This window comes from Sorex fumeus, unplaced genomic scaffold, assembly GCF_029834395.1.
Source record: "Sorex fumeus unplaced genomic scaffold, SorFum_2.1 ptg000130l, whole genome shotgun sequence".
Lineage (NCBI taxonomy): Eukaryota > Metazoa > Chordata > Mammalia > Eulipotyphla > Soricidae > Sorex > Sorex fumeus.
The window spans coordinates 3724060-3745507 of record NW_026606187.1 but is presented as its reverse complement, the minus strand read 5'-3'; the positions used below and the strand labels follow the sequence as shown (position 1 = coordinate 3745507).

General features: G+C 40.7%; 1 protein-coding gene across 2 annotated transcripts in view; it reads left to right on the top strand.

Annotated features, from left to right (window-relative positions):
• ACSM1 (acyl-CoA synthetase medium chain family member 1) overlaps positions 1–21448 on the top strand; it is a 59932-nt gene that overhangs the window by 22805 nt on the left and 15679 nt on the right. For both annotated transcript variants that reach the window (XM_056138889.1, XM_056138890.1), the window contains exons 3-7: positions 3334–3544; positions 7284–7491; positions 10760–10900; positions 13171–13330; positions 17994–18073. In XM_056138889.1, coding sequence (XP_055994864.1) covers positions 3334–3544; positions 7284–7491; positions 10760–10900; positions 13171–13330; positions 17994–18073 — 800 coding nt within the window. The remainder of the gene's footprint in view (positions 1–3333; positions 3545–7283; positions 7492–10759; positions 10901–13170; positions 13331–17993; positions 18074–21448) is intronic.

Below are 21448 nucleotides of genomic sequence, written 5' to 3'. Positions count from 1 at the left end.
GGTGGTGGCTGGTCTTGGGGGTCTTTGGCTGCCGGGGCCCTGGCCAGGGCGGGGAGGAAAGCTCAACCCACTCCCCTCCAAGGGGCCCCAGCAAGGAATAGCCAGGCGTGGGAGCAGGAGACTGCCCACACCGCAGAGTCTGGCAACCTCCCCGTGGCATACCCAATATGCCAAATACCAGTAACAATGATGGGTCTCATTCTCCTAAAGAGCTTTGAATATAACCTCAGGGCCAGGATGAAGGAGACATTACTGGGGCCTGCTCGAGGCAATCGACGAATAACAGGATGATCAGTGATCTGTGATCTGTGATTATGTAATGTCACTGTTGCTGTCACTGTCCTCCTGTTGTTCATCGATTTTCTCTAGCGGGCCCAGTAATGTCTCCATTGTGAGAATTTGTTGTTACTGTGTTTGGCATATCGAATACATCACAGGTAGCTTGCCAGGCTTTGCAGTGCAGGCGAGATACTCTCAGTAGCTTGCCGGCTCTCTGAGAGGAGTGGAGAAATCGAACTCAGGTCGGCCAAGTTGGCCACATGCAAGGCAAATGCCCTACCGCTGTGCTATCGCTCCAGCCAATATAAGATTTTTGGTCCACAGATATATTTCCCAGCATTTAAAATTTATAAACTTACTGCCCCTGGTCTGTAAGCCACTGATAATTTTTTTAAGGATTTCCCATACATATTGAGTCATTTTCCTGATACATTCAAGATTCTTTGTCTTTAATTTTTTAAGTTTGGTTATATTGTGTATTGGTATGGATCACTTTGAATTTTCTACCTCAGAGTTTATTGAAACACTTATTTTTGTCTTTACACAAAGTTGGAAAGCCTTCAACCATTATTTCTTCAGGTCAGAAATGTTCTTATGTACAGTTTTTCTCTCTGTTCTCCTATGAATTCCTAAAGAGGTATATTATTCTACTTAATCCTGTCCCGTAAGTCCTTAAATATTTTTCACATTTTAATTTTTTTTTGTTTCTCAGACTCAATAATTTTCAATAATTTGTATTCCATTTTACTGATCTATTTTTTGCCTGCTCAAATCTGTTGTTAGCCCCTCTAGTAAAATTTTCAATTCAATTATTATATTTTTATAGAGCTAGACTTTCCTTTGAGATCTTTTTAAAAGTAATTTTATCTCTGTTGATATTCTTACTTAGTTCCTGTGTTTTTCTTTAGCTCGGTGCCATATTGAAGACAGCGGGTGTTTTGTTTGTTTGTTTGTTTGTTTTTGTTGTTTTTTTCTTTTGCTTTTTGGGTCACACCCAGCGTTGCACAGGGTTTACTCCTGGCTCATGCACTCAGGAATTACTCCTGGCGGTGCCTGGGGGACCATATGCGATTCTGGGAATCGAACGCGGTCGGACACATGCAAGGCGCCCTATCTGCTGTGGTATCCCTCGAGCCCCAAGACAGCCATTCTAAAGTATGTGTTTAGTAAAGGAAGGGTTTGCGGCTGGTTTCTGGAGATTTGGTTTGCTCCTCTGGATGGACCCTGTTTCCATATGCTCTGTTAGCACAATACTTGGATGCTAGAAGAAAGTGATCACTGCTCTTAGTATTTTCATGTTGGCTCCAAGCAGTGAAAGAACTTCATTAATTTTCTTATTTAAAAATCTTTCATCTGTTCACCTCTTTTCTGGCCTGTGCTTTTCCCCCCCGTACGTTCATGTTCTTCTCCCAGTTTCCTCCATATACATAACTGATTTTAATTTTATTAATTTTCTGACAAGTTTCATCTCTGGCATCTCTGGTTCTTTTGGGAACCTGAGATTTTTTTTTTAAATTGTATCCCTGTCTGCCAAGAGGCCACTTAACCCTAGTTGGTCAGAGGTCTGCAGCTGTTCTCTTACACTCTGGTTTACCTTCTCGTGCTTGCAAATATCTGCACTCTGGTACTCAAACTATGTCTCTAGTCACTTCTGGTTCCAGATCACATAGAAGCAAGTTCGTGAAAGAAGCCCCCAGGCAAGTCAGAACATCACAAACAAGGTGCATCATTTGCTTCTGTCCCAAGGAAGGGGTTGACAATAGGGTTACTTCCTTCTGGCTATGCTGCATAACCCCAGAAGAAGTCTAAGACTAGGGTGAGCAGACTCATCACAAAATTCTCTGCGATTTTAAGAATAGCATTTTACTGTCTGCACATTATTGGTTGGTAAAGATCCTAGACTCTGGCTGTTTCGAGAGTTCTCGCAATGCTATTAAAAATATTTTTAATTAAAGAATTGTGATTTACAAAATTATCGGTAGTGGAGTTTTAGGCATATAATATTTCAACACCAATCCCATCACCAGTGTCAGTTTCTGTCAACCGATGTTCCCATATTCTCTCTCCACCCCAACCCCCACCCCATTCCTTCCTGTCAACTTGACAGGGATATTACAAAGTGTCAGTGGTTGCATGTTTTGGATCTCATGTTTTCAGTCTTGTTGAATCAGTGCTTTGAATATATGGTTCTACTAGTCGCCCGTATGACTGAAGCTCTGATGCCTGCTCACCCATTACTTCTGGCCATCTGTCACTAGACACTTAGGTCAATTCCATAGCTTAGCTATTGTGCTGAGTGCAGCAATAAATAATGAGGTGCAGATGATCATTTGAAAGAGTGTTTTTATGTCCCGGAGATAGATGCCAACAGTGAAATTGTTGGGTCATATGGGAATTCGATTCTAAGTTTACTGAGAACTCTTTGGGTTATACGGCAGTTTGAGTCTAAATTTTCACAGGGGTTCACAATGCAATTTTAAGTTTGGTGTTGTTTACTTGATTGTTCTATGAAGGAATGAATGTCTGAAATTTTTTTTTTATCTAACTTCTCGGTGATTTCACCTTTAGAGTTGAGTTGCCTAAATTTAAAAAAAAAAATTCTTCCCCAAATTCGAGAATTTAATTACTCTCCTTTGTATTTTTGGCAACAATAGTCATAATAATGTAATGAGAACTTATTATCCATCATTTCCACATACACTTTACTCACATAAATAACTAATTTAAACTTTATTATATTCTAAGTAGTAGTATTGTTTCCATTTTATAAATGAAATAACTATGGCACAAAATGACACCCTTTATCTATAGGGAATAAGGACACACAAGGGAACGGTTAAGTCTTCAATGGATGCGATGACATTCATACGTGATTTAGTGTAACAAGAGAAGCCAGAAGAAACCTCCTCTCACCCACTTCCCGGGCTCTCTAAAAGCTCTGGAATGTGATCTCGGTCCTTGACCTGGGGTCACACTGAATTGTGATGATGGATTGATCAAAGTGCCCTTTGCCTCTGAAGTACGAAATAACACTTGGTGTCTGATTTTGACCAGGAGGGCAAGAGAAAGTCAAGCCCAGCCATGTGGTGGGTGAATAATGAAGGAAAAGAAATCAAATGGACTTTCGGAGAGTTGGCAGAGTTGACCCGCCGTGCAGCCAATGTCTTCACACAGACCTGTGGCCTGCGACAGGGGGACCGTCTGGCTCTGATTCTGCCTCGAGTGCCTGAGTGGTGGCTGGTGGCTGTAGGCTGCATCAGAACCGGTTAGTGACTCAGTGAGACCACAGTATTCCTCAGGAATGGGCTAGCACTAACTAGTTGAGGAAGATTATATGTTTTATCCTCTCCTTTTTCTTCTCATTTTTTCTGTTTTTCAAATGTCCTTTTATGCCTTGACACTCCCTTTATACCTCATCTGTATAATGTCAAATGCAATGTAGGATTCTTTCTCATTCATACAAGAATACTCACAAACGGCCTTGCATGGTCTCAGACATTCTTGCCTTTATTAGAAGATGAACCATCTGGCTATATTTGCACCCTTCCCCACCAGTGTCATGTAAGACTCAGTTGCACAACTACAGAGATAGTACAGAGGTTGGTTAAGGTACCAAACCTTGTGTGTAACCAATCTTAGTTAAGCACGTGGTCCTCTGAGCACTGTCAGGTGTGGGCTGAGAATTGCTGGAAAAGAGGGCCACAAGGCCTCCAGAGAACCGCTTAGAATGTCAGAAAAAATAAGAAAGAGTCAGTTTTAGGGTTAAGTATGTGACTTAGGGTTAGACTACATGACACTTAGGTATAAGGCTCAGAGTTTAAACAAACAAGAAATAAATATTTAATTTCAGTTATTTTGATAGCAGATAAGCATTGATAAACACTAAGTCATTCTTCTGCTAAGATTGTCATATTACTTTCACACAACCATAATAGAATTATCATACAAGTCTAACATTGATACAACATAGTCATGAACATAACTTACATCCATATATAATCTAAATTTCTCAATTGTCCCACTATTGATTTTTTTAATAGAAAGGTTTATTGAAAAGTAGAAGAAAATGGAAAAGAAACTCTCCAGCCATAGAGGAACTTAGTATAGGACTAAGTTTCCAACATTGTTTTTTAACAGACATTTTTTTCTTTAAATTCAAAATCTGTTTAGGCCCATGCATTGCATATAATTACCATGCATCTTCAGTCTTTTTAGTCCACAATGACTTTTCTGCATGGCAAATGTCAAATTTCAAGTGTCTAAACAAGAACTTTTGCAGAAGTACTCAAAGCTTTTATTTCTTATTCTTTCTTCATGGAATATAATCTTCAGGATTATATGCTAGTTAAGTACTTTTAACAGAAAGTTAGAAGAGTAATATTATGCCTTTCTCAGTATGCCCCATCAGGGATATACTTTATGAGAACTTTATACCAATACTTTATGAGTATTGGTGTTAAATCATTTTACTATGGTTGTTTTCACCTTTTTTAAGATTACTTGTCCATTCATAATCTGTGGTATACTTAAGAGACTGTGTGAATATCCTCTTCTCAATAATCTATCAACCTATGATGTAAGTATTATTGATTATTCTTGGTGAACTGATTATTATTTTTCTTCTCTTATATTTATTTAGTGAATCACTGTGGGAAAAGTTACAAAGCTTTCAAGATTAAGTCTCAGTCATACAATGATCAAACACCTTTTCCTTCACCAGTACTTATTTTTCACCACCAAGAACCCCAATATACCCCCCTCCCACCCCTCCCAATGCCTGTGAGGAAGATGATTTCTACTTAACTCTCTCTACTTGATTACATTCATTATTTTGACAAAAGATGCACCATTATTGTTTAGAATTTCCCCCCAACAATCAGAATTGCAGAAAAGGCATTGTGAAATAATTTGTTTTCTATAGCTGGTTATGAGAACCATATGACGTCATGCGATTTTGTATTTCTGATATTTTACTAGGTAAGTCTGGAGGGATTTCTGCAAAGAGCCAGATAATTACGAGATTGGTTTCCGTGTGTCTGGTGTTATGGCCGTGCTGGAGAGCTGCTCATGGGGGGCAACTCGTGACCTCGGTAGGGCCTGAAGGACGAGCCGGGTACCACACCCCTTCCCATGAGACTCGAACTGATTATTTTTATAGATATTACCCAGTTTGGCAGTGCCAGGGCCACTTCCTGTGTTGCTTGACCTGGAGGTATATGCTTGATTATTTATTGTATGGGTCTGGCAGTGCTCAGAGGTTCCCAGTTTATCCAAGAGTGTTCATGAGTCACCAGAGCAGTACCAAACAATGCTTGGTGTGTCATGTAGTACCAAGGAGTGAAGCCAGGGCTTTATATATTCTAGACCTGTGCTCTTCTACTTATCACTGTAGCTCCATTATTGAATATTATTATGCTTTTATATGAATATTTTCTATTAATATCGACTTTATTAATTATATTAGTTAATTATATGTACATTGTATGTGTACTCTATTATTAGAATTCTTCTAAAATGATTTTTCTTCCCCTTTTATTAATACTGTAAACAACTTAGAGTCAATAGAAGTCTTCTTACTTCTTTGCACAAGCACATCAGTTTTTCTGTCATACACATTTGTACCATACTTTATTCATCTCTTTCTCAAGTATTCTTTCTCTTTCTTTTTGTATCACCAGTCTCTGCCTTTCTCTTGTGTTTTCTCACAAATTAAATAGTTGATTGTGGGCTAGAGAGTTTGTATAGCTAGTAGAATGTTTGCCTTGCATGTGATCAACCCAGGTTCAGTCCCTGATTCCCCAAATTGTTCCCCCAGGTCCCATTAGAAGTGGGGCTTACTCTTAAACACAGAGCTAGGAGTAAACCCTGAGCATTTCTGGGTTTGTCCTAAAAACTAAAATAAATATTTTTGATTGATCTCCATAGTCATATGGACTCAAAAACAATGGCAATGACCAACAGAAGAGAGAGAGAAAGGAAGTCATGTAGTCTGTAGAGCTATGTATAGTCCCACAAACAAAACAAAACAAAACCAAAAAAAAACCTCAAGACATGAGCTGAACCCCTTAAGAGAAGAGAAATAAAAACAAATGACATAACCAAAATGGCAAAATGGGTATGGAACATATAAAAGCTTAGATCGTGGTCTTTATTATTATTGTGGCCTTCACTAAGAATGGCCATCAAGGGGTTGGAGCCACAGTACAGCGGGTAGGGCACTTGCCTTGCATATGGCTGACCTGGGTTAGAATCCTGGCATTCCATATGGTTCCCCATGCACTTCGAGGAGTTATTCCTGAGTGCAGAGTCAGGAGTAAGCTTGAGCATTACTGAGTGTGGCCCAAAAACAAAAATTCAAAAAAGTTCTTTTTTAAAGAATGGCCACTCAGGAAAATGGGGGAGTCTGAGAGAGGGAAACCATGAGAGAAAAAGTTTCTTTTGATATGGGGGGTTGGTAATTTCCTGAAGATGTTAGCAAAGGAAAGATAAGTGAAGGGAAGCATCAAGCAGGGGGTAGAACAGAAGATGGGGAGAAGGAAGACTCAGAACAGGGCACCTGGTGTAGAGATTAGAATCCAACTGGAAGAGGGAAAATCTTGAACAAATTGTAGGAGAAGGAAAAGAAGGTAAGAAAGTTCAGAGGACAATGTGGTTAAATTTGGATATAAAGAATGAAGGGAAAAGAGGAGATTCAAAATGATAAGGGACTATCAGAAAGACACGAGGAGTCAGAGAAAAGGTGAGGGAGGTGACTAGCCCTAGATGAGGGACCTTGTTCCACAGGAATTTATATTTCCAGGTTCCAGGTAAAGTTGTGTGAAGTGGGTCCACCTGTCTGATTCACTAGATTTGGAGTGGTGGGTGAGATTCTACTTTCCAGGTAGTACAGATGCTATTCGGCTGGGGACCACACCTGCAAGATTAGGGAGATTCTCTACTGGTAAGTCCCACCTGACACTTCTGGGGATAAAAAAAGAAAATAAAGCTTTCTTCCTCCTCCTCAGGGATCATCTTCATGCCAGGGACCACACAGTTGAAAGCCAAGGACATTCTCTATCGACTGCAAGCATCTAAAGCACAGGGAATTGTGACCATAGATACACTGGCCTCAGAGGTGGAATCGGTTGCTTCTCAGTGCCCAAATCTAAAAGCCAAGCTCCTGGTGTCTGATCACAGCCGTGAGGGGTGGCAGGACTTCCGGTCACTGATAAGGTGAGTTTTCAGTCTGATGAATGCATTATGAGGAGTGCTGGGAGGAGGCCCTTTGCCCACCAGGTGCTGGGAGATAAGCAACCAGATCTGACCCGGAAACCTTCCCTCCCTGTCATGTCAATGACCTGGGATAGTTCCTTCCCTTCTGGCCACAACTGCTTCAGCTGTGAAATAGGTGTGAAATAGGAATATTGAACCTCCACATACCTCTCTCTAAAGTATAATTGCCCCTGGGGTTGTATACAAGAGATGTAAAAGACGCAGGGTATTGTGTTGTATCTTTCCAAAGTAGTGAATCTTTATATAAAAGATACATGAAAAGATGGAGAGAGACCCTATCACACCAGAGAACATGCTTTGCTTGCACAAGGCCCAAATTTGAGCCTTTATACTACATGGCCCTACGTGGTCATGGCTTTGTACTACAGAACCAGTAGTGAGCCAAGCACTGAGAACTGAGCCATAAATATTCTCAGCACACTGCTAGGGTTATCCGGAAAACAGCATATATATGTGCATATATCACTGTATCACTGTCATCCTGTTGGTCATCGATTGCCTCGAGCAGTAACATCTCCTTCGTCCTAGCCCTGAGATTTTAAAAAGTGCCACATTCTAGGCTCTTTCAGGGTCAGGAGAATGAGACCCATCATTGTTGCTGGTTTTTGGCATATTGAATATGCCACGGGGAGTTTGCCAGACCCTGCCGTGTGGGCAGGATACTTTTGGTAGTCTGCCAGGTTCACCAGAGTAAAACCTAGATAATAAGATGTTGTGCAACTGCGAATGTGGCCCCAGGCCTCCAGGAGCAGAGTTTTATAGTCTCTGGGTCTTGGCCATTGATGGGATTACATGGCGCCGGGCGGGGGGGGGGGGGGGGGCAGTTGGTGGGTGTAACGCCTGGAAGGTGGGGGATCTGGGTGGAGAAGGCCCCAGTCCCAATCTGAGCAGGCTTGGAGATCTACACCCCGGGTCCCACACACCTGGATTCCTCTGCCGATCCCTTCATGCGTGAGGTTCATCCGAACATGTGGAGAGTGGTCTTAAGCATGGCTGTGGCTGGAACCAGAGGTCTTCAGCTGCTGGGGCTCTGCTCGGGCTGGGGAGGGGAACTCAACCCACCCTCCTCCAAGGGGCCCCGGTGAGGACAGCCAGGCATGGAGGCAGGAGACTGCGCTGTTCTCTTCTGGGAGCAGGGTTTTATAGTCTCTGGATCTTGGCTGTTGATGGGATTACATGGCTCCAGTGGCAGTTGGTGAGTGTAAATATATGTATATAATTACATCAGATGAAATATGAACATGAATTTTTCATAGCAAAAATTGAGACCGCACAGGAAAAAATGAGTCTGTGGCTGGTAGAAAGCTTTAGGAGCAAACACTTTCCATCTTCCTAAAGTGGGTCTAGTAAAGACAACCTACAGGAAAACTTAGGGACAGATTGGGAAAAAGAAAGGCCCCATTCACCCCTTCCCAAACTCAATCTTGAAAGTCTTCAGGCATTTTTCAAATCACACAGAGGAATCAGGTTTGTTTTCTTAAAATAATGGCTCCATTTTTTAAGTTCTTCACTTCAACTCCCCCTCAAAAGAAACATTACAGCACTTAATGTCTTCAGCTAGATTCTAAATTCTGGGAATTAAACAGGAAATAGCTTACATAAATAATTAGACTGGAGCGATAGTACAGCGGGGAGGGCATTTGCCTTGCATGCAGCTAACCTAGGTTTGATCCCTGGCATCCCATATGATCCCCCAGCAATGCCAGGAGTAATTGCTGAGTGCAGAACCAGGAGTAACCCTGAGCATTGCTGGGTGTGATCCAAAAAGAAAAAAAATTAAATTGATTAAAAAAAAGAGAATTATCTTTAAGAGGGGCTGGAGGGATAGCACAGAGGGTAAGGTGTTTGCCTTGCATGTGGCCAGCCCAGGTTTGATTCCCAGCATTCCATATGGTCCCCGAGCACAGCCAGGAGTAATTCCTGAGTGCATGAGCCAGGAGTAATCCCTGTATATTGTCGGTTGTGACCCAAAAAGTATAAATAAATAAATAAATAAATAAATAATCTTTAGGAGAAATATAGTGTTGGGAAACATAGTACAAGGGTTATGATCCTTGTCTTGCACATGGCAGACCCATTTGCTCCCTAATAAAGCATATGGTCCACTGAGGAGCACCAGAGTCACTCCTGAGCAGAGAGCCAGGGATAACAACTGAGCACCACTCGGTGTGGCTCTATCTACCCCTCTTCCTTTACCTCCATCCAAAAATATTTCTCTTTAAATCTTTCTTAAAATGTCAGCAAATTTACCATTTCTCAGCAAGACCGGTAGAACAAGTATTTTTCTCCATATCAGAATTATTTGTAGTTTCTCTGACTGATATCCGAAGAAGCATATCTTTGCTACCATAGTTGGTTTAAGACTGAGTCTAGAGGCTGGAGCAATAGCATAGCGGGTAGGGCATTTGCCTTGCATGCGGCCGACCCAGATTTGATTCCCAGCATCCCAATGGTCCCCCGGGCACTGCCAGTAATAATTCCTGAGTGCATGAGCCAGGAGTAGCCCCTGTGCATCAGCGGATGTGACCCCAAAAGCAAAAAAAGAAAAAAGATACTCAGTCTAGGAGAAGCTCAAGAACACAAGCAGAATGAGGGCATGGTTGCTTCTCCAGCCATATCTAGCTCATGCCAGAGATGTGCATATACATTGCATCTACCTCATTCTCCTTGACTTTCTCACCCACAACACCAGGTAATGAGATTACATTCCTAGCAATACTAGTCCATGAATGTTTTCTTTAAAGGCAGTGTAATCAACAGCACATTCAATGATCAGAATTTCTGGCATTGAATCCTAGCTCTGCTGCCTACTAGGCATTTGTCTTCAGACAAATTACTTAACTTCCCTGACTTGCAGACTCTCATCTACAAAATGAGCATTTAAAAGGTCGTATTCACTTCATAGGGTTCCTTTGAAGAGTGAATGAGTTTTTCTTTGTAAATCACGCAGACCATTATTTGATAGAGTGATATTTCAATGTTCAACTTAAAAGACAATCCACTGAATTGACCCTTTTATAAAGGAGCAAATGTCAGAGTCTACTTGTCCAACTCACCCATAAGCTCTGATGTCCAGCACCAGGAGGACCAGGATCCACCCTCATACCCCCACACCATCTTCTGACCCGAAGGAATTGCTTTAACCTACCCTCAGAGCATAGGAAGATGAAACTTGACTTCTCTCGTATTGTGGTTGATCCCTTCACAGGGAAGCATCACCTGACCACACCTGCATTAAGTCAAAGATCACAGACCCTATGGTCATCTTCTTCACCAGTGGGACCACAGGTTTACCCAAGATGGCAAAACATGACCATGGACTTGCTTTACGATCCTCCTTCCCGTCCTGGTAAGAAAGAGGGCACCTATTTAGAGACTAAATCACCATCTGGGACGTGTGTGTGTGTGTGTGTGTGTGTGTGTGTGTAGATCTAAGTAGAATCCTCCATCTGTTCTCCCTAAGGTGAAGATGGGAAATGCTATGTTTGCTGACAAAGTCTCCAAAGGAGCAAGGAGGCATATTGGGGTGTGAAGGGATTTCACTGGTGGAGGCAGCATTGTCTGTCACTGCTTGTAGGATCCGGTGAACAGAAGACAGAATGTTCTTGCAGTGTAACTTGAGATACCAGGTCCTCTCCTCTTGCAGACGTGGAGTTTTCAATCATAAACTGGAGTGGAAATAATCCCTGGAACCAAGTCAAACCAACCCAGTCTTATATAATCTTGAACAAATAATCATAGCGGTTAAAACTATAATCTTGGGTTAGGCATTTAATAGATTTTAAATTAAACCTCTTCTTCCACCTCTTTTCTCTAATTAGTAATGTCTAAACCCAATTAATTTCTAACATATTTTCAATTTATTTACCAGACAAAGGGCAAAAAACACTTCTTTATAGAGAGTGTTAGTGATAAAAACTGAACAGCCAAGCCCAGAAGAATGGGCATTGAAAGAAGGAAAGTTTTGTATGAAATCAGAAATAATACAAAGACACGAGTACTTAAGCCACCCTTAGAGAACCATGCAGACTAGATTAACTGGTTCTCTTAATGTCAAATAGGCAGCAGAGGACAGGAGTTAGAAAAGTGATTACATCATAATCCATGCTGAGTCTTGGGCTCCATAATGTAGAATTGGGGTTTATTAGGAAAAAAAAACAGAGAGGAACTAAAATATTCTAATCAAGGAAATACTTAATCAGATTTGTATTATCAACATGAAAGATCAAATTTGTTTGAAATTATCACTTTGGGGACCAGAGAGATAGAACAGTGGCTAGGGTGTTTGCCTTGCATGCTGCTGAAGCAAACTCAATCCCCAGAATTCCATATGATCCCAAGCACCACCAGGAGTAATTCCTGAGCGCAGAGCCAGGAGTAACCCTGAGCATCACTGGATGTGCCCCCCCCAAAAAAAAATAAAAGAAAGAAACTATCACTTGATTGCAGGATCGAGAATGGGTCATAAATATTATAATGGAGTAAGAAGGCAACTGAGAGGGTTTTAGATGCAAGGTGGAGGTGGCTTGTATAAGGTACCATAAACATAAAGGAGGTCAGTGCATTTGAGATTTTTTCAAGTGAGAAGTATAAGCTCTCTTGGTTTGATGTGGGAGATGGGGAAGGGTGATCAAGATGTGATCAAGACTGATTCTTGAGCTGCTTCAGGCCATTTCTGGAATAATAATGGTATTGGATGAAATCCAGAGACACTAGAGAAGAATTAGTGAATTCGAGGGAAGCAAGAGTAATACAGGATTGCAGTGCCTGAGAGACACCCTTGAGATACATCCTATAAGTAGCTGGACTTAACACTCAGAAGAAATGTCTACCCCTTGGTTTATAATTTCCCACATATGTGTCACAATTCTGAGAGGGCTGATGAATTGGGATCATGGATGGCCCCTACAAGCTAGAACTAATGGGACAGTTGTGACTTCTCAAGAAGCTGCTCACACACAGAAACATAAACATAAAGGAGGTCAGTTTTGAAGCAGAAAGGATAAAAATGAGAAATTTACAATTCTCCATTTTCTAATTATTTCCCTTTGCCTAACTCCAGTATACTTAGCCAAGATGGGGTACTGATTGGTATTCTCTCTTCTCTCCACAATACCCCTTCTCAAGGTCCAATGAAGTCAAAGAGGGAGTAAGGGACTTTACTTGATCATGAAACAGAGCCACCCAGACTTTGTTTCAGCAATAGCATCCTGACCTTCAGATTAGTTTTTGTCTCTCCATCTATCAATTCTGATTCTGCTGTGTTTTGATGCTTTTCTCAGAAAGGCACATTCTTCATTATCCCCGAACAGCTGTTAGCATTCCCTGGGACTCTACCTATAACAGATTTGAATCATAGAAAAAGAGTAATAGTGTTCCCAGACTTCAGAACCAGTGTGATTCATTGTGTTAACCAGTCAACATTGTAGATGACAAGAAAATATGGTTTGCAACACTCTGGGGAGTGGATATGGGTGTGGGTCTGATTTTCCTTACAAAACACAAGAATGAAGGGCAAGAAGGGGGGGGGGGTTCTTCTTGAATCAAGAAGAGTCCCCAGCACTTAATAATATCTTACATCATTGTATAGCTGATGATATTACTGTATTTTGGAGTTAGCAGGAAATTACTACAGCTGAAGACATCTGATATCATGTGGTGCCTATCAGATCCAGGCTGGATTCTAGCTGTTTTGGGGGCACTGATTGAGCCATGGACAGCAGGGTCTACTCTGTTCATTCACCATATGCCTCAGTTTGACCCTAAGACAATTATTCAGGTAAGACTAATCTTCTAGTATCAACAAACTCCAAAAAAAACCTTATATTTGAAGTTCAAAATTTGTATTTTGAAGAAATAGCACAGCGGTAAGGCGTTTGCCTTGCACGCAGTCAACATGGCCGACTCGAGTTCAATTCCTCCACCCCTCTCGGAGAGCCTGGCAAGCTACTGAGAGTATCTCGCCTGCACGGCAGAGCCTGGCAAGCTACCCGTGATGTACTCGATATGCCAAACACAGTAACAACAAGTCTCATGGTGGAGACATTACTGGGCCCGCTCAAGCAAAATTGATGAATAACGGGAGGACCATGATACCGTGATGTTGTTTTGCAAAGGAGTCCATTAGAATCATATAACCTAGGTCCTGAATTTCTCAAAGAGCTTTGAAGTTCTGAACCAGTCATTGTATCAGAATCATATCCAGAGGTAATCATAAAGAAAATGCATATTTCAGTGTTCCCCAGACCTATGGACTGAACTGCGTAGACTTGAGACACAGAATATTCATTTTGAAAAATTAAAGCACTGAAACAAGCTAAGGCCTCCTGAGTTCTGAATCCTGCAAGGTCCAGGAACCTGTATGCATGTCTCTACGTGTGTGTGTGTGTGTGTGTGTGTTGTTAATATATTGAAGGATTTAAATGCATAGCCCTTCAAATGTGACAGATCTAGTGTTTTTTCCCATGTTTGACATTTTTCCCAGTTTACTTTGTTTTCACGTTTTTCTTTTTTCACGTTTTTCTTTTTTCACGTTTTTCTTTTTTCACTTATCAGTCTGAAACTTAATCTACAAAGAGAGGGTTGGGTTTTTTGTTTGTTTTTGTTCTTATCTGTAAAACAAGAGTTTATAAGTTGCTTTTTCAAAAAAATTTTTTGAATATTTATGCTTGAATTATCTCAGTGAATTAGTTTTTCTAAGTTACACTTTATTTTTTTTTAATGTAGGAGTACTGCTATTTATTCATCCACTGATTAGCTGATTGAATTGGGCATGAACTCCATCTCACTTTTTTTTTTCATTTTTTATAATTTTATTTATTGAATCACCGTGAGAGCAGTTACAAAGCTTTCAGGTTTAAGTCTCAGTCATACAATGAAACCTTCACCAGTGCCCATTCTCCACCACCAAAAAAACCACTATACTCCCATCCCACACCCTCCCCCTACCTGTGGGGAAGTTGATTTCCACATTGCTCTCTCTCTACTTTGATCACATTTAATATTTTGACACCAGACCCACCATTATTATTTGGGATTATAACCCAACACTCAGATCTGCTGAAAAGGCAACAGTAGACAATTTGTTTTCTATTGCTGGTTTTGAATAACAAATGATGTCGTGTGGCTACAGTAGTGGCCACATAATTTTGAAATTCTGAAATTTTAATACTTCAATCCGGAGGACTTTCTGCCAAAACCTGCTGGGTTCCGAGATTTGTTCCTGAGTCTCCAGGATCATGGCCGTTGAGCAGCTTGATCAGGAACCAGAAAGGCCGTTCATGGGTGGTGACTCGGGGTCTCATTGGGACAGGGAGGAAAGGGCCGGCTACACCCCCATCCTGTGAGGCCCCGTGTGTCTTGTCACTGCAGGCCCAAACCTGACTGTCCAATGGCCTCTGAAGGATGGCAGTCACTGAGCCGCCAACGGGGAGCAGGTGGAGGGACAGCACCCTTTCCTCCCTGGGGTGACCCGGCAACAGTAACCTACTGCGGGGCCTGGACACATTTCTGCCAAAAGCCGCTGAGTTTCGAGATTTGTTTCTGAGTCTCTGGGATCATTGCCATTAAGCAGTTCAATCAGGAACCAGAGAGGCCTTGCCTCCAATTATATAGCTGAGCCCGAGGTGGTTTGTGGGTGTATCTCCCATATACCTAACTTTTGGCCGTTTACTTTCTTGGTAAACTTTGCCCAAGTTTTTGGAGTCTGGCCAAAGGCACAGCAACAGTTTTGGGGTATCTGGAAGTCTGAAGGCGCCATCAGGCTGGTGATGCACCCGCCTCACAGGTACAAATTGACCTGCTGGTGGCACCATACCCCCCAACTTACACTTTAGAAATCAGTTGAAAACTGTTGTATTTTTACTTAGTACATTTGTTAAATTTTTTTGTGCTTTTAGTTTTGAGTCACACCCAGCAGTTTTTAGGGCTTACTCTTGACTCTGCATTCAGGAATTATGCCTGGTGATGCTCCAGTAACCATACAAGGTGTTGGGGATCAAACTTGGGTCAACCGTGTGTGCAAGACAAAGGCCTTACTAGCTGTACGATCTCTCTGCTCCCCTTTGATACTTTTAAACAATAAAATACTTCTTCCATTTTCATTAATGATGGGAGGCACTGCCTTGAAAATCAAAGACTGTTCAATTTTTTAAAATTTAATTTTCGGTACCTTGGCTTGCAATCTGATAAGGTTTCATGCATAACACTACCCCTTCCCTAAGTATGCCCCCAGTATTCTCCAATACTAGTACCTGCATCTCTCTCCTGAGATAAGCTTACTGAAGGGCAGTTCTCTTGTTTCTTTTGCTATTAGCATTTGTATAAGCCTACTGTATTTCTTTCTACCCCACCTATGAGATATATCATTCTGTTTGTCCCTCTCCTTCTGACTAACTTCAGTCAGCATCATACTTCTACAGATTAATCACCGAGCAGCAAGCTTCAAGATTTCATCCTTTCTTATTGTCAAGTAGTATTCCATTGTGTGTCTGCACCATAATTTTGTTTTGTTTTGTTTTTATCCAGTAAACTGTTTTTGGACGCTTGGGCTATTTCCATATTTTGGCTATTGTGAGTAGTACTGCAATAAACAGGAGTGCAGCAGCTATCATTTCTAATGGATTTTTTTTTTTTTGGCTCTTGGGGTAGATGCCAAGAAGTAGATGCCTGGGCATATGGGTGCTTGATTCTTAGTTTTTGAAGATCATTCATATTGTTTTCCAAAAAAATTGAGCCAGTCAACCTTTCCATCAACGTGAATGAGGGTCACTTTTACCCAAAATCCATGCCCACACTGGTTAATTTTGTTCTTTGTGATATGTGACCATCTCACCAGTATGAGATGATATCTTTCTTGTGCTTTGATTTGCGTTGTCCTCTTGATAAGTGAAGCGAAGAATTTTTCATTTACCTTTTGATGATGTTTATGTTTCATTTAAGGAAGTTTATGTTTCTCTCTCCCCTCCTCATTTTTGATGGGGCTGGAGTATTTTTTTTCTCTTCCTCTTCCTATATTCTATCAGTGCCTTTCATATCTTGGAGGTTAACCATTTGTCAGATGAGTAGCACTGTAGCACTGTCCTCCCGTTGTTCGTTGATTTGCTCAAGCGGGCACCAGTAACGTCTCCATTGTGAGTCTTGTTGTTACTGTTTTTGGCATATTGAATACATCACAGGTAGCTTGCCAGGCTCTGCCGTGCGGATGGGATACTCTCGGTAGCTTGCCAGGCTCTCCAAGAGGGGCAGAGGAATCGAACCTGGGTCTGGATAACTATTCTCTCGCAGTCTCTGGTTGTCATTTTAAAATTCTCATTCTCATTTATTTCCTGGTGCAGATGCTTGTGAGTTTGATGTCGACCCACTTCTTTATCTTTGCTTTGTTTATCTTTAGTTTGTCTAGCCAAATGGCATTGAATCATTGAAGACACTTCTAGTTTCAATGTCATGGAGTGTTCCACCCATGTTTTCCTTTATATAATGTATGGATTCAGGTAATTTTAAATGTACTCTTCCAACTCACAAAGCTTTTTATCCTGTCTCTACCCCTATCACCTCCGTTTAGTCTCTCCATCAGATCTGACAACTGGCAGATCGCAGGTTGTCAGCTTCACAACCCTTCTGAAACATACAAGTATCGAGATGTGTCGTAAACTACAATGATAATAAATAGAATCAACATTTGATGAGGACATCAGGTTCTAGGAAAGACCTGTGATACCTACTTTCTCTAAGCCATAAGGACTTAGCAGTGGTCTCTTATGTGCAAGTACCAGAAACCCACTTCAAAGTGACTTCATGGGAGAAGGAATACACAGAGGAAGGTCACAGGGCTTGTCATGATTCTGGAACAGGAGAGTCTGAGTGAAACAAGTGGAACAGGAATCACAAAGACCCCAGGAATCAAGGCAGCTTCTACCCTGCTTACAAAGACTCCAGCAATCAAGGCAACTTCTACCCTGCTTCTCTCTGTGTGCTGGCACCTTATTTCTATTTGCAGGTCTGATTTTGCTTCTCTAGGAGCACAGAGCCAAACACAGAGACTATATCCCAGATTAGCATTCTCTTTTACCAGATGGCCAGGTCAGACAACTAGAAGCTGAGTGGCTTAGTTTATGTAAGTGTCTCATCAAGTCACCAAACAATGCTGCATACCTGTGGCCAGGTGACAGGCACAAACATGCTAGAGTCGGGTGGGGCAAGGGCAAGGAGAGGTGATTTGTGGGTGGAGCATTACATTAGACAATGGTAAAACTAGAACTGTAAAAAGGACAATGTGAATATACATTTAAAAAATCATTTAATTAATTTTAATAAATTAATAGATTCGCTGAAAGTTGATTAGAATTTAAAAATGCTACTGAAATTTCTAATTGGCGATACTTAATAATTAGCTGATCTTTTAAAACTTAACTATATAAAATAAAACTCTTCTTGCTTTCTAGACATTCTTAAAATACCCCATCACCCAATGTTTGGCTGCACCAGCTGTATACCGGATGATTCTGCAGCAGGATACTGCCAGGTAAGGTAAACATGGATATGCATGGTAACAACAATTTTGGGGGAAGACTTTAAGAAACTTTATTAGCACGATCTGACTCTTATTAATTCTTGTTCTCCGATGTGTCTCTGTGTGTGTGCAGTTGGTGTGGTCATTATTGGCAGTCAAATTAGCTTATTAATAGGAACTTAAAGGTAGGAGTTAAGTACACCATGATTCTTGCATCATTGTGAATTAATTCTGTCTTAAACATCTCTGTTGTGAAATCCTCACAAACAGAAACAGATCAGACATAAATTTACAGATTGCCAATAGCCAATTTGTAAATTTATTTACAGAAGACATTGTCAGTATCCCCAGAGAACTTCATGCCTTTCTGCTGCTCTTAAAAGAGACTACTATGCTGATATGTGTGATGTTCACGTCCTTCTTTTCTCTAACAGCTTATCTCCTAAGGAAATAATCTTCAGAGAGATCGTACGAAATTAAGGACCTTGTCTTTTTTCTTTTTTATAATTTCTTAATTTTATAATTTTTTAATTTTACAAGGTAGTTAGGTAGTTAACAATATTTGATTATTATATTTAATATTCAAACACCAATCCCACCACCATTACACCTTCCCACCACCATATTTGGGATGTTTCCATCCCAATCCCCAAGCCCTGTCCTAAAGCACAACCAAAGTAATATATTTTGTATTGTTTGTTGAACTGGAGCTATAGCACAGCAGGTAGGGCGTTTGCCTTGCTCACAGCCAACGTGGCTGACCTGAGTTCGATTCCTCTGCCCCTCTCAGAGAGCCCAGTAAGCTACCGAGACTATCTCACCCCCTGGCAAGCTACTCGTGATGTATTCAATATGCCAAACACAGTAACAATTGTCACAATGGAGACATTACTGGGCCCACTTGAGCAAATCGATGAGCAACGGGAGGATAGTGACAGTGACAGTGACATTGTTTGTTAATGGAAAACTGCTGAAATTGCTACAAAAAAAGTATCCATAAGGGAAACAATATGAAGATTGTTCTATTTTGGCAGGGGTTATTAAGACATTCTTTAGGATATCACTAACTTGTTGTTAAAGGTTGAGTGATATGAGCTTTTGTATGTATATCAGAAAATATGAATATATGCATATATGTATATATACATATATATTTTCCTCTATGATTCGTTGCCTATTTTTGAACCCCATCAAATGTGGTGTGGTACTCTTGGAGAACGGGTAGGGAGTGTCTGATGATGTGTTGCATGGCCTGGTCTTGCCTTGCATGTAGCCAACTTCAGTTCAATGCTTGGCACTCCTTATGATTACCAAGCACCATCAGAGTGATCCTTAAGCTCAGAGCCTGAGCACAACCGGGTGTGAGTCAATCCCCCTATGACCAAACCATTCTATTTCACTTGCTGTTGAACTTCATCATGCAAGTCTATATTCCTTTTATAATATCTGGCTTCTGGTTCAACATTGTATTCTAGTTGCTACTTGGCTGTGGTTGGTTTTTATTACCGTATAACATCCTGTTTTATTTTATTTTTGTTTGGGGGCTACACCCGGTGGTACTCAAGGGTTATTCTTGGCTATGAACTCAGAAATCACTCCTGGGAGGTTCGGGGGACCATATTGGATGTTAGTTATCAAACCCAGATAGGCCCCAAGCAAAACAAGTGCCTTACCTGTTGTACTATCCCTCCAGTCCCTATCCAGTTTTATTTTTGATATGCCAAATTTTTATTGGCTTTGCATTATTGGATATTTGGGTATATATTAATTTGGGGCTAATGATCAATGTGGCTTTGAACTCTTATATGTATACCATGATGCAGATAAGCAGAGATTTCTGTAGTTTTTCTGGAAGAAAAACTTCTAGGTTACACTGATGTTGTACTTTATCTTTGGGAGTTTGGGAAACTCTCTTTCCCAAAGTATAGAACCAATTCAAAGACCAATCAGATAGTGAGAGAGTTACTGCTCCACCTCCACCTCCAACAGTAATTATTGTCATACTTTTAATTTTTACCAATCTAACTGAATACATAGTTTTATCCTGCGTTTTTAGTTTTTCATTTTCCACATTTATGTATTAAAGCTAGTTAAACTAAAATATGTCTTTGAACTTCATGACATTTTTGTACCTTTGAGAAACTCTAAAATTGAAGTTGGTACTTCAAAATAAAAACTAATATGTCTTAAACATAAGTTAGAATGCCAAGAGCTCAGTGACACCTCTCTGAAGCTGCTCTGAAGTGGAAGATGATCTTATCCTTAGACATCTCTCCAGCAGGATTTTGTTTCCTCTGGATTTCAAAGTGCAAATTACAACCACATATTGCAACATTCCTCAGATATTGACCTTTGTCCAAACCTAGTTAAATCTAATCCAGGCATAAATATTTACCCCATGGGAGACTCTATAAGATTACATATTTTAGCTAAAGCTCCAGAAGAATGAGGAAGGTATCCTTAATGAAACCAACCTTCATGCTGTCATTATTGGCACAGTATGTACCAGGAGAGGTTAAAAAGGTAAACTGGGTGTCTGCCAACTTGCTCAACCACAAGAGCCACCTGGATTAGTCTGTACCAAACCACAATCACTTTTCATTTTCTTCAGGAATCCATGCTATTTTGTGATTGTTTGTAAACTGAAAATTATGGCAAACACAACGAGTATTTAGATCACATTACTCTTAATGACATAGAAATGTTCATATAATGTTCTTATAAGATTTTTCTATTCCCTTTAAATTTCCTTCTCTTGATCACCTATTATTTTGATCCTTGCTTCCACTTCATTTAATCTTCCCTGAGCAAATGTATTTCCAACTATTAAATTGCACACGTCACTCAAAAATACTATGTTTTTCAATATACAAAACCTCACTTTCCCTAAGAGCCAGTGCCATCACGATTTCAGCATGTTTGGGGGAAAATTCCTTTTTATGATTTATGTTTTTTAAAATATCACTTTTAGACACATAGAATGTATTCCTACAGGTGAGTTTTTATAAACACATTTTTACCTTCATGGCAAAAATGGGGCTGGAGCGAGAGCACAGCGGGTATGACGTTTGCCTTGCATGCGGCCGACCCGGGTTCGAGTCCCAGCATCCCATATGGTCCCCTGAGCACTGCCAGGAGGAATTCCTGAGTGCAGAGCCAGGAGTAACCCCTGTGCATTGCCAGGTGTGACCCAGAAAGCAAAAAAAAAAAAAAGAAAACCACATTTTTACCTTCCTGGTCAGTCCAAATTTTACCTGAACTTTCCTTGAGTCCTGAGCTTCCCCACCAAACCAGAAACAGGAAGTAAATTACTTCCTCTTGTCCCTGAGCACTAGTAGAATGCCAAGAAGGGTGTAAGAAAACAAAGAAGTAGAAGATGAAAGATTC